Source organism: Bubalus bubalis, chromosome 21 (assembly GCF_019923935.1).
Source record: "Bubalus bubalis isolate 160015118507 breed Murrah chromosome 21, NDDB_SH_1, whole genome shotgun sequence".
Lineage (NCBI taxonomy): Eukaryota > Metazoa > Chordata > Mammalia > Artiodactyla > Bovidae > Bubalus > Bubalus bubalis.
In genome coordinates, this window is record NC_059177.1 from 50,161,069 (window position 1) to 50,175,712 (window position 14,644).

General features: G+C 41.5%; 1 protein-coding gene across 5 annotated transcripts in view; it reads right to left on the reverse strand.

Moving 5' to 3' along the window:
* RBM6 (RNA binding motif protein 6) overlaps nt 1-14,644 on the reverse strand; it is an 89,278-nt gene that overhangs the window by 13,949 nt on the left and 60,685 nt on the right. For 4 of the 5 annotated variants that reach the window (XM_044933584.2, XM_044933582.2, XM_044933583.2 and 1 more), the window contains one exon: nt 4,909-4,983. In XM_044933584.2, coding sequence (XP_044789519.2) covers nt 4,909-4,983 — 75 coding nt within the window. Of the gene's footprint in view, nt 1-4,908; nt 4,984-5,924; nt 6,092-14,644 lie in introns of all 5 variants that reach the window. The other variant, XM_044933585.2, reaches the window with a different exon arrangement.

Sequence of the window (14,644 nt, forward strand, 5' to 3'; positions counted from 1 at the left end):
TACATTTAGTTTATCCATTTGTCGGCTGATGGGCATTAAGGCTGTTTCCACTTCCTGGCTATTATGACTACTACTGCTATGAATTTTTTTTTAGAAGTCAGTGCATTTCACATCAGGCCAAAGATCCTATATGCAGGACCGGCAGTTCAACCCTTCCAGAGAAGCACAGAAATTACAAAATACCCCTGAAATAGCTAAAGGAGTGGCCTGATATTTTAGGGAACAATCTAACCAAGCCATTCTGCTCTTTCAAGCAACATCCTTGGTAACAGTTGTATAATTCTGACATCAGATACCAACATATTTTTTTTTTGCTGGTTAACAGAAAACAGAGTTCTAAAATTTCTCTTTAATGCTAGTTCCCTCCAGCTCTGATTATAAAATAAACAATACATGTGCATTATAGCTCATAGTGGAAAGAGATGGGGGAAAATCACTCATAATTCCAAGATGTAGAGACAATCACTACATAAACGCAAAATGTTCTCAAAATTCTAATGGCCTTTTTTGCAGAAATGGAAAAGATGATCTTCAAATTTATAGGAAAGTGTAAAGAGACACTGAGTAGCCAAGACAATGAAAAAGAACAAAACTGAAGGACTCACACTTTGCAACTGCCAAAACTTACTACAGAGCTGCAATAATCAAAACAAGTGGTACTGGCATGAGAACAGACAACAGAATAAAACTGAGAGTCTATATAACTAAATCTAGACATCTATGGGCAAATTATTTCCAACAAGAGCACCAGAACTATTCAATGGGGAAATAACAGTTAATTCAATAAATGGTTCATGGAAAACCGAATATCCACATTCCAAAGAAGATGGACCCTTACCTCATATCCTGAACAAAAATTAACTCAAAATAGATCAAAGGTCCAAATATATTTAAAAGCCAAAACTATCAAATTCTTAGAAGAAAACATAAGGATACGTCTTCAAGACTTGGATTTAAGCAATACTTTCATGATACCAAAGGGCAAGAAACAGAAGAAAAAAAAATAGATGAAATGGATTTTATCAAAATTAAAACTCTGTATATCAAAAGATACTATCAAGAAAGTAACACACAGTAACAACACACAGAATGGTAGAAAATATTTGCAAATCCCCTATCTGACCCGGGTTCAATTCCTGGGTGGGGAAGATCCCCTGGAGAAGGAAATGGCAACCCACTCCATTATTCTTGCCTGGAGAATCCCAAGGACAGAGGAGCCTGGTGGGCTATAGTCAATGGGGTCACAAGAGTTAGGCACAACTTAGTGACCTAAACCACCATACTTGATAAAGGATTAACATCCAGAATATATAAAGAACTCTTACAACCTTTTTTTGGCGGGGGCAGGGCCCACACTGCACAGTTTATGGCTCCTAAGTTCCCTGACCAGGGGCTGAATTTGGGTCACCACAGTGAAAGTGCTGAGTCCTAACCACTGGACCACCAGGGAATTGCCAAGAAGAACTCTTACAACTTAAAGACAAACAACCTACATAAAAATGAGCAGAAGACCTGAATACGCATTTTTCCAAAAAAGATACACAAGTGGCAACAAACACAAGAAAAGATGCTCAACATCACTAATCATTAGGGAACTGCAAATCAGCATCACAATCATGAAGATGAAATACTATTTCACACCCACTCTCTTCAGTTCAGTCGCTCAGTTGTGTCTGATTCTTTGCGACCCCATGCATTGCAGCATGCCAGGCCTCCCTGTCCATCACCAACTCCCGGAGTTCACCCAAACTCATGTCCATCAAGTCAGTGATGCCATCTAGCCATCTCATCCTCTGTCATCCCCTTCTCCTCCTGCCCCCAATCCCTCCCAGCATTAGAGTCTTTTCCAATGAGTCAACTCTTCGCATCAGGTGGCCAAAGTATTGGAGTTTCAGCTTCGGCATCAGTCCTTCCAATGAACACCCAGGACTGATCTCCTTTAGGATGGACTGGTTGGATCTCCTGGCAGTCCAAGGGACTCTGAAGAGTCTTCTCCAACACCACAGTTCAAAAGCATCAATTCTTCGGCGCTCAGCTTTCTTCACAGTCCAACTCTCACATCCATACATGATCACTGGAAAAACCATAGCCTTGACTAGATGGACCTTTGTTGGCAAAGTAATGTCTCTGCTTTTGAATATGCTATCTAGGTTGGTCATAACTTTCCTTCCAAGGAGTAAGCGTCTTTTAATTTTGTGGCTGCAATCACCATCTGTAGTGATTTTGGAGCCCAAAAAAATAAAGTCTGACACTGTTTCCACTGTTTCCCCGTCTATTTGCCATGAAGTGAGGGGACCAGATGCCATGATCTTCGTTTTCTGAATGTTGAGCTTTAAGCCAACTTTTTCACTCTCCTCTTTCACTTTCATCAAGAGCACTAGACCATTCAGGTATGACCTAAATAAAATCCCTTATGATTATACACTGGAAGTGAAAAATAGATTTGAGGGACTAGATCTGATAGATTTAGTCTGAACTAGCCTGATGAACTAGGGACAGAGGTTCGTGACATTGTACAGGAGACAGGGTTCAAGACCATCCCCATAGAAAAGAAATGCAAAAAAGCAAAATGGCTGTCTGGGGAGGCCTTACAAATAGCTGTGAAAAGAAGAGAAGCGAAAAGCGAAGGCAAAAAGGAAAGATATAAGCATCTGAATGCAGAGTTCCAAAGAATAGCAAGAAGAGATAAGAAAGCCTTCTTCAGCGATCAATGCAAAGAAATAGAGGAAGATCTCTTCAAGAAAATTAGAAATACCAAGGGAATATTTCATGCAAAGATGGGCTCAATAAAGGACAGAAATGGTATGTACCTAAAAGAAGCAGAAGATATTAAGAAGAGATGGCAAGAATACACAGAAGAACTGTAAAAAAAGATCTTCACGACCCAGATAATCACGATGGTGTGATCACTGACCTAGAGCCAGACATCCTGGAATGTGAAGTCAAGTAGGCCTTAGAAAGCATCACTATGAACAAAGCTAGTGGAGGTGATGGAATTCCAGTTGAGCTATTCCAAATCCTGAAAGATGATGCTGTGAAAGTGCTATATTCAATATGCCAGCAAATTTGGAAAACTCAGCAGTGGCCACAGGACTGGAAAAGGTCCATTTTCATTCCAATCCCTAAGAAAGGCAATGCCAAAGAATGCTCAAACTACCGCACAATTGCACTCATCTCTCACGCTAGTAAAGTAATGCTCAAAATTCTCCAAGCCAGGCTTCAGCAATACGTGAACCATGAATTTCCATATGTTCAAGCTGGTTTTCGAAAAGGCAGAGAGGAACCAGAGATCAAATTGCCAACATCCGCTGGATCATGGAAAAAGCAAGAGAGTTCCAGAAAAACATCTATTTCTGCTTTATTGACTATGCAAAGCCTTCGACTGTGTGGATCACATCCACTAGTGGTTGTTAAATAGTTTGACGGCTACTACCAGAAAAAAAGCGGGGGTGGGGGGCTTTGGGGGGCAAGAAAATAACAAATGTTGGCAAGGATGTGGAAAAACTGGAACCCTTAGGACACTGTTGATGCGAATGTAAACTGTGCAGTTACTTTCTGTGGAAAAAAGTTTAGTAGCTCCTGAAAGAGTTAAAACACGAAAGTACGATATGACCCAACAATTCTACTCTTGGGCATAAAACCAAAAGAACTGAAAATAGGTTTTCAAACAAAAACTTAAACCTGAATATTCATGGTATTCTTATTGTCAATAGCCAAGAAATGGAAACAATGCAAATGTCCACTGCCTGATGAATAAACAAAACATGGCATATCCATTTATTATTCAGCCATAAAGATAAATGAAATACTGATACACGCTCTAACACAGATGAACCCTGAAAACATGGTATGTGAAAGAAGGCAGACAAAAGTCACATACTACATGGTTCTACTTACGTGCAATGTTCAGAATAGGCACACTCACAAAGATACAAACAGAATAGTGGTTTCCAGAAACTCAATGAAAGGGGAATGGGGAATGACTGTTTAATAGATATGGGGTTTCCTTCAGGGTGAAGAAAAAGTTTTTGGATTAGTGTTGGTGATTGCACTTCACTGTGAAAGTACTGAAGGCTACTGAATTACATGCTTTAAAATGGTTAAAACAGCAAACTAATGTTATGTTTAGTTCATCACCATTTAAAAAATAATTAAATGTCTTTCTAAATTGACAGCTTATGGTAGATATCCATGAACTATGAATGCTTTGGTTAATGACAACTGTATCTATTCAAATTGTATTTCAAAATGTCAAGCTAAAGCCATTACTTAATTTTATCAAGTTGTACAATACTTTTAGTGAATCTTGGTTCAGAAACTGTATAGACTTTTCAAACTTACTTTTGAAACTAATAGCGCAATGAAAAATGATAAAATGTATGTTCACACTCATTTGCAATCAAACTGGACATCTAAAAAGAGTACAGCCTAAAATCTTTAAATATACCATTCAAGAAGAATATGAAGTTAAACAGAGGACAAATACTATGTTACCTGAAGTTCTATATCCTTGGAAACCCCTGAATATCCAAAAAAAATGTATACCTCTCATAGATCCAGCCTCTGTATATAGAGTTTTCGAAATATTAGTAAATCCTCTTTAACCACTCCCAGGAAAGGAAACTGAGGGTAGGCTTTAAATCAAGGGACTGTGTTTCCCTCAGTTCAAAACCAACAAAAACATGGCATATGTCCCTGGGAAAAGGTCTCCATCTACAGGCCTTGAATCCTCTATGGCCACAGGCAGTAGCTGGGATGACTTTGCCCTGACCTTCAGTTCATTTGAAGTGAACCAAGAAAGAACTTTGCCCTTGGCAATGTATAATACACCAGGCAGCATTCCTGGAAACATGGAGGAACTATGACGCTGGATCCTTACTTCTAAAGAGAGGAATTCTGGGCACTCACCCATTTGCAGTACCAAAAATCCAGGCTTGGTACATACTCGAGCGTGACCTCTTTGTCATGGATCATTAGAGTTCCCTGTGAAGACAAAGACAGAGCCATCAACATTAACCCTTGGAGAAATGAAGAGACAGGAAGGCACAAGAGAGCCTTTCCAGTCCCCCAAGCTGAAACATTTTACAAAGAGTGAGCTTATTCATGGACAAAAGGAAATGGCTGTTATAAGCCACAGTCTTGGGGCAGTGTCTGCTGGCAGAGCAAGCTTAAGCTTAGGGAAGGGAGTGGGAGAAGGTGAGATCAGTCTTCAGCCTTGGCTCCTGTGGGTTGGGGGGCGCTGTCTTTGGGCAGGTTAGGCCCGGTCTATCCTCCAAAGGTCATATAATCCCAGCAAGTCCCCCACCTGGCTAGGGAGCTAACACACTATCAAGAAGCAAACTCCTTCCTTCTCAGCACAGAGGCACAGGAGCCCTCTCAATCTCCTTCTTTGCCATAGCTAACTCAAATCCCTGTGGTAAGGTAGTAAGGGCTCTTCACTTTGGTGCCTGAAAACTTTTTTTTTTTTTTTGGCAATACTGCTGCGTGGCAAAAGCACCAAAAGAAAGAGATACAACACTGAAGACAGGAAGGAAAGAGGACTGTGAAAGCTTCACGGCAGGTCACATCCTTAGAGCAGGAAACTGAGTGGCTGCTGGTGGTGGCGGCGGCGGCGGCAGCGTCACCGGGCTTGGAGCCTTCGGAGTGAGCTGGCCGTGAGAAGTGAGAGCAACCGTTGGCAAGTGAACACTTTGGGAAAGTCTGGCACAGGAACAGGTGGGGAAAAGGGGTTCAACAAGCCTGCAGTTACAGAGCTCCTTTGCCTCTGCATTTTGGACAAGACACGAATTCTTTCACACCAAGAAAAATGAAATAAATTTTGTTTAATAATAAACACTAGACAGCAGATAGGTGTTAGAGCAGAGGGGGGAAAAATCTCTGCCTAATGACAAGGGACCCTCACCCACACTTGCAAGTGAACTAACCGAGGATGCGACTCTGGAACTAGCCCCTGCGCTGTGTTCATTCTCCGCCCTCTAGGGTCCTCTGTGTCTCCTCAGACAGGGCTCTGAGTTATACAAGGCATTTCTTTGCAATTGGACCTCAGTTTCTTGCTTGAATCCATACATCTGTCAAATAATGCTTTACCTCTCTGCTTTTCACACCAAAAGAGTCAAGAGAAATACACAGAATAAAATTATTGTCTTGTCAAAACCAAAAAAAAAAAAAAAAAAAAAACCAAAAACCTGCCCGCCTACCTAGGTCTTAGAACCTGGTCTCTGAGAAACTGTTTTGTGGTTTGCTCTTAAGACCAGAGGATGATGATAACAAAAATTTGCTAACCAACTTGAAGTGCTTACTCAGAGCCAAAGATTAAGTGTGTTGTTATCTTCTTTAACCCCTAAATGATCCCATGATCATTCTCTCCACTTCACAGGTGAGGAAACATGCTCAGAGAGGCAAGGTTACCTAGCTCCTCAAAGGCAGAGTCAGATTAACTTCTAGGGCTGTAGGTAAGTGGCTATAGGCTACATTTGGCAACTCCTGCTCACTCTGAGGGTTAGGTAAGCTGCCCAAGAAGCCAATATAGGAAAGAGAGACAGCTGTGCAGACAGGGAGGGTCAGGGGATTATCACTCTGCCAAGCCCTATCATATAGGAGGTTGGTCAAGATGGTATCCTTCCATCCAGAGGCAGTATGTCATTTAAGTCATTTAAGAGTATGGACTCTCAGTCAAGTTCCCTAAATTTGTATCCTGCCTCCACTCCATGACCTTCAGCAAGGTCCTTAACTTCTCTGAGCTTCAGTTTCCTCTATTTGTAAAGTAGGACTAACAGTATGTATACCTTATAAGGTGGTTATGAAGATGGATTAATTCACTGCAAGTGCTTAGCATGGGATATAGTTAGGCTTAATAAGTGTATTTCTCACTTGCTTGTCAGGGGTTAATATTTCATACCCCATTTCAATTTATTGAAAGACTTAAGCTTTCATAAGGGCAGGGTCACTGCCTGTCAGAACCTATATTTTTATGACAGCCTTTAGTGTTAGTTTTCAATTGCTGGACCATATCTGATCAACCAAGCTAAATCTTGCTGGTCTTTTATTATCAGTAGTCAGCCCACTGCTTAGTACAGAAAAGGAACTTTATAAGCATTTATGGAATGAAAAAAAAAAGACTTGAATGCATCCAACTATGCCTGGAAGACTGGAGTGCTCAGCACACAGTAGCTCTGGAGGAAGGTTCTGCTGTCATAGTGCACATCTGTATACCCGTCCATAAAATATGTGGGATGCTATTTGAACAGTGAACAGTGCCATCAGAACAAGGCACTACTGTGAATCGCAGTCAGTTGCAAACTCTGATTTCACCACTTGGAGGCATCAGTAGATTCAGGAATTCCTAAGGCAAGGAGCACATTCTACTTCTCAGATAACAAATATGGATGGATGTTCCAGGAGCCTCTGAGGACTTTCTGCCAAGGGTAGGGAACTTCCCCTGCTAGGAGTACTCATAGAGGATCAATTGGAGATCATCTTCAACTCATGTTAAAAAGGCCATGTATGATTTTTTTTTTTTTTTTTCCTGCACTGCAGAGCTTATAGGATCCTAGTTCCCCAGCCAGGGATTAAACCTGTGCCCACTGGAATGGAAGCACAGAGTTCTAACCACTGGACCACCAGGGAATTCCCCATGCACCATCTCTTATTTCTCAGGGTCCTTTATCTACAACTAAGATGGCCCTTTCTTTTCCACCTGCACATGGCTAGATATAAGGCTACCAGAGACCACTGCTAAGGAATACAAAATGGTTGTGAAAGCCATCACTGTTGAAAAACAGCCAACTGTTTGAGTAAGAATAAACAGACACAAAACAAACTCAAATGGTTGACTTATGATCTGATTCCCCAGTTGCTATCATACATCAGCTGCTCAGATATACCAAACACAGGCGTGACATATGCTGTACTCCCCCCAGGCCTGTCAAGTCTTTTCTTCAGGTTTCATAGTCAAGATCTGCCAGTGTCTCCTAGGGAAACAACCTGTGGGGAGCTGGGTAGGATGATTTCATCATTGTTTGGTTGTCCATATTTCATTGTCTAATACCTACCATCTTCATTCACACACTAGAAATTTTATTTATCATTGGAATTAGTGGGTTGTTTATTAAGGCTCCTGAAGCAACCCCATGAAGACTGCAAGTCTGATTAACCACATCTGGCTTCTAAAGATGTACCACCATATATTTGAAAGTAAAACCAAAGATACCCACGCCCTTTCTCAGTCATTGGAGATTAGGCTTAAATTAGATTAAAACCTACTTGAATCCTCCTAAGCTGAAAGCCCTCACTTGACAAAGTCATACAGATGCGTTCCTAAGTATATCTTAATGTGAAGCTGCAAGGACTGAGAGACAATCAAACTTTTGAACTGCAAACCGAGTCCTTGCTCTCCACCTCAGGGACACTGGAGAGTACCATAGTCTGTGCCTGAGGGCTGCTAAATTCAATATGCACAGTTCCATTTCCCTTTTCATCTGCTGCTTTTGGAAACTTGATAACTCCATTTTGTGACCTGTGAAAAGAACCTAGGTCAGAGAATTGAGACTCTACCTTAAGTTTTAGCTGATTTATAACCAAACCCAAGGATTCTTAAGGTACTAGGAGGTATAGGAGAAAATGGAAATGAAAGAACATTTCTGGCAGCAGCTCTGCGTCTTTGTTGAAGATCTCCCCCAAGCACAGTCACAGTTCTACTTTGTACTGAGAATACGGCTGCTGTGTGACATAACAAGTCATCCCATTCAAGAACGGAGAGAGACAGGCAGGATCAAAGGCAGGGGGAAAGTATGTGAGCCTTGTGAATACAACTTACACTGAAAAATCAGCAAGCCCTCTTTGTAGATTTATCCTTCTTCCAAGCACAGGATGGGAGAATCAGGTTACTGGTGGTTGAAAACTGGTACTATCAGAGATAGTAATCTTTATTCACAAAGCAATTATAGTTTACAAAGGCATTCTTCACGAATGTCATCTTGATCGATCCTTGCAAATAGGGGATATATAAAATCTATTTCCACATGGGAAAGTATGACTGAGATACAGAGCAGCCTATTCAGAATTATAGAGCTAGTTAGCAATATACATGGGACCAAACAGCAGGTTTTCTTTTCACCATCTTGCTTTTCTTTGTTTTTAAACTTCCAGAGTGTCAGCTAACTCTTAACACTTGCCACACCACCGAGGTGGCTTCTAATGAAAAAGTGCATAAGCTAGTGTCTAAAGAAATTCACAGGCAATGGCACCATAGGAATTTTTAGAGAAACTGTCACAAAGATCCTGATAGTGTTGCCGGTCCTCCAAACTGGCCTGCTCAAGGTATTCTTAATGTGCTTAAAGCACCTATGATTACTTTAGGCGCTGTGTCTAAGACAAAGATGGCTGCTAACTGGTACTCTACAAAGAATTTCAATAACAACAATCAAATGGATCTGCAGAAATAATAAATCAGGAGGAAAAAAATAACAGGCTTAACACAGATGTACAGTCATCTCTTGATAACCATTGGTGACTGGTTCTGGAACTCCACAGATACTACAATCCAAGGATGCTGCAGTCTGGCACAAATGGTGTAGCAGAGCTGGCCCTCTGTCTACGGATGCAGACCTGTGCATGTGGAGGGCTGCTCATATGTCATTCCCCCCAGCATAAAAGGGAAGCTTTTTATAGAAATCTTTTGCAAACCACCTAGACTCATTCTTTCCGGTACAAGGATATGTAACAGCTCAAACATCTCGTAAAACTAAGTATTCTCAAAGGCCAAAACCAAAACGAGGCAGAAAGAGGAAAGGAGAGGAAGGAAGGAGAGGCCAAGAATCCTGATGAAACTATACAGAATGCTTTGTGACAACCTTAGCTTGGTCCACTGACTCCCGGGTACCTTCTGCTTAGAATGGCCTTTCACCTGACAGGAGCCGACTTGCCCCCTGAGCGAGCATGAGGTGAGGTCCTGAAGAGAACTCTGCTAGAAACAGAATCGAACTTGAGGGTCTAAATAACACTGAGGAGCAAGGAGACAATGCCCTCTGAGCAGCGACTTATCTTGATACCTTTTCTTGTCCAGACGAAAGCACAACAAACGTTTTCTAAAATGCTCCTTAATAACACTATTTTACTACCTGACTAATTTATCTGTCATTTCCTAAAAGGAAACAATTTGTATCACGCTAAAACTAAAACCTTATTTGTGTTCTCTGAAGCCATATGGCTGGACTGTGTTTCACTGAGCCCCTCGACCAGGCTCAGCCTCAGTGGAAGTAAGGTCTCAAGATGAACTCTGCTCCAGGAACACAACACAGGTCCCAGCACAGGCATTTGGTGCTGTGAATATAAACCGCCCACTCCACCACCACTCCCTGCCATTCTTCTGTGGATTTTAAAGTGAGATCCCAGTTCCTCCAGAGAATGCCTCTGTCATTGTCAAAGAAAATCAGTGATCTGCAGTTTTGGAGATGATGTCATACTTGGCTCCAGGAAGACTTAGGAAGAAATCAACTCGTCTACCAGGGAATATATGAGACTCTCCCATTCTAAGTCATCTGAGGCAAAAACAAAGAGGCAAAGTATAAACAAACAAATAAATGAAAAATCAAACAAATTAAATGATCAAGACAGCCAAAGTCTTTTCTTTCCTTGTTAGAAGATGAGGCTTGTCACTGCCAGGCAGATGGGGCACTCAGCAAATTCCTTCACCACAAAGAAACGATTTACAAGCTCCAGCTAACAGTACTGAGAATAATCAACAACTACGAACCACTAAGATGCAAATCATTTTTGAAACTTTCAGTTTGTTATAATTTTGCATGGTTTACAACAACATTTCAGCCAATATTTATAAAGACCTCAGTTAAGATTTCCTGGTTAATCAATTATTAATTTCCAAATAAAGATATGACCTAGATCTCTGTGGAAGAGGATATCAGGTTCGAACATAGCTTACTGATGCTCAGAATTCCTTTCAGAATTCAGGCTTCCATAACCTCCATTTTCTTCTTTCATATTCCGAGATAACTACTGTTCTAGTTCCCCTGGGCTCTTTTCTTCTGGGAAAAGAGGACCTTAAATTCGACACATACTCAAGCTTCGTTGTCTAGGTCTCTAAACAGAGTCACTGTAGGGGAAGAAAAAGGAAGTTTCTAAAATCACTGTGGAAAACATCAAGCTTATTTTGTTTGCTGAATAACATTCAAACCATTTCTCTCATTTCTTTTTCTTTCAGAGCTGACAACTGGAGGTAGCAGGAACAGCCAAGAGAATAGATAAAAGTCCTAAGACACTGCACAGGCCACACAGCTAAGCCCACCACAAAAGCCGTACAATGTTCCCCAGGCGTCCCCCAAAGAATCAGCAGCAGCTATTCTTCCGGCCTCACCAATGAAAAGAGATTATTTCTCCTGGCTCTTTATCTCCTACCTCCCACCCAAGAACCTTAGCTCTCTCAAAAGCAGTCTCTATTAGCCTCTCTGGCTTCAATGTCCTGGGCTCAGACATTTCAGAAAACCCAGTTGACATACTTTCTGCAGAAACAGGATCTTGAAAAGATGAATAAAATACAAACCTGCCAGATTTCTGAACACTGTTCAACTGCAGGGAAGCAACCACCCACCATTCTTTATTTCTTAGTCAATAAGCCACAGACCCAGTGCCACACTGACAGAAGCAACAAGACCAACAATGCAAGCTTCAAGTCAGAGAAGGTTCACTGGGACAGGATCCTTCACTCTTTTAGATTTATTCCTTCTCACACACAAATAACACAGAATTATCAAACTTCAGCCCCTAATAATAAGGGATGGCTTTTCACATGGAAGACGTGCCCATGTTAAATTGGTCCATACTGAGGAAGCAACATCTGCTGAGCTGTAATATCATGGCTGCTACCACAGCAGATACGTCTAGAGGATAAAGGAATGAATGATCTCTGCACAGGGCAGAAATCCAGGAGCCTGGGAGGAGACAAAGCCAGGAAGTCTCTAACACTATCCCAGCTAGAGGTACTATCAAGTGCTACAAAGGAACAGCCTCCAGCCATCAAGAAACCCTCCTGCTCAAACCTGTATGCTTTAGAAATCTAACACACACTTAACCTTTAGATGGCTTGAAATACTCTCAAGACCTAAGGATATACCTTAGAAATAGATTTAAGGGCCTAGATTTGATAGATAAGAGTGCCTGATGAACTATGGAATGAGGTTCGTGACATTGTACAGGAGACAGGGATCAAGACCATCCCCATGGAAAAGAAATGCAAAAAAGCAAAATGGCTGCCTGGGGAAGCCTTACAAATAGCTGTGAAAAGAAGAGAAGCAAAAAGCAAAGGAGAAAAGGAAAGATATAAACATCTGAATGCAGAGTTCCAAAGAATAGCAAGAAGAGATAAGAAAGCCTTCTTCAGCGATCAATGCAAAGAAATAGAGGAAAACAACAGAATGGGAAAGACTAGGGATCTCTTCAAGAAAATCAGAGATACCAAAGGAACACTTCATGCAAAGATGGGCTCGATAAAGGACAGAAATGGTATGGACCTAACAGAAGCAGAAGATATTAAGAAGAGATGGCAAGAATACACAGAAGAACTGTAAAAAAAGATCTTCACGACCCAGATAATCACGATGGTGTGATCACTGACCTAGAGCCAGACATCCTGGAATGTGAAGTCAAGTGGGCCTTAGAAAGCATCACTACAAACAAAGCTAGTGGAGGTGATGGAATTCCAGTTGAGCTATTCCAAATCCTGAAAGATGATGCTGTGAAAGTGCTGCACTCAATATGCCAGCAAATTTGGAAAACTCAGCAGTGGCCACAGGACTGGAAAAGGTCAGTTTTCATTCCAATCCCAAAGAAAGGCAATGACAAAGAACGTTCAAACTACTGCACAATTGCACTCAACTTACATGCTAGTAAAGTAATGCTCAAAATTCTCCAAGCCAGGCTTCAGCAATATGTGAACCGCGAACTTCCTGATGTTCAAGCTGGTTTTAGAAAAGGCAGAGGAACCAGAGATCAAATTGCCAACATCTGCTGGATCATGGAAAAAGCAAGAGAGTTCCAGAAAAGCATCTATTTCTGCTTTATTGACTATGCCAAAGCCTTTGACTGTGTGGATCACAATAAACTGTGGAAAATTCTGAAAGAGATGGGAATATCAGACCACCTGACCTGCCTCTTGAGAAATCTGTATGCAGGTCTGGAAGCAACAGTTAGAACTGGACATGGAACAACAGACTGGTTCCAAATAGGAAAAGGAGAACGCCAAGGCTGTATATTGTCACCCTGCTTATTTAACTTCTATGCAGAGTACATCATGAGAAACGCTGGACTGGAAGAAACACAAGCTGGAATCAAGATTGCCGGGAGAAATATCAATAACCTCAGATATGCAGATGACACTACCCTTATGGCAGCAAGTGAAGAGAAACTAAAAAACCTCTTGATGGAAGTGAAAGTGGAGAGTGAAAAAGTTGGCTTAAAGCTCAACATTCAGAAAACGAAGATCATGGCATCTGGTCCCATCACTTCATGGGAAATAGATGGGGAAACAGTGGAAACAGTGTCAGAGTTTATTTTGGGGGGCTCCAAAATCACTACAGATGGTGACTGCAGCCATGAAATTAAAAGACGCTTACTCCTTGGAAGGAAAGTTATGACCAACATAGATAGCATATTCAAAAGCAGAGACATTACTCTGCCAACAAAGGTCCGTCTAGTCAAGGCTATGGTTTTTCCTGTGGTCATGTATGGATGTGAGAGTTGGACTGTGAAGAAGGCTGAGCGCTGAAGAATTGATGCTTTTGAACCGTGGTGTTGGAGAAGACTCTTTGGAGTCCCTTGGACTGCAAGGAGATCCAACCAGTCCATTCTGAAGGAGATCAGCCCTAGGATTTCTCTGGAAGGAATGATGCTAAAGCTGAAACTCCAGTACTTTGGCCACCTCATGCGAAGAGTTGACTCATTGGAAAAGACTCTGATGCTGGGAGGGATTGGGGGCAAGAGGAGAAGGGGACGACAGAGGATGAGATGGCTGGATGGCATCACTGACTCGATGGACGTGAGTCTCAGTGCACTCTGGGAGTTGGTGATGGACAGGGAGGCCTGGTGTGCTGTGGTTCACGGGTTCGCAAAGAGTCGGACACGACTGAGCGACTGATCTGATCTGATCTGAAGGATACACCATCTAGTATATTAAAAGGTATCCCTTTTATTTGATGATCACCAGAATAACCAAGATAAGTGATCATATAAATAAAAATTTCTCTTTTTAAGAAAAACTGGGGGAAAAACATATTAAAAAGGGGAGAGGTTTGAGCAGTGTCAGGAAGCATCCTGAAGTTTCCAGCACACAGAAGAGCAGGCACGTCTAGATTTTTTAGGATAGTTCCAACTTTGTGTTTTGTCCTGTCAAAAGGCAATGCACACCAGTTTGAAGTTTAGGAAGGTAGTCAACATTACAACACAGCTGGCTCCTCTCCAAAATATTTCAGTTCAGTATACTGAGATTATTTCTTCTTGTGGGAAGAGTTCTAGAGTTTTACAGATTAAAAATGCCTTTAACCTTTTTCCTACTGCCTCCTCATCCCCCAGAATCTATAGCCAGAACAGGCTATATTTTCATTATTCAAGAGCAGCTATTTCCTCACAGCAGATG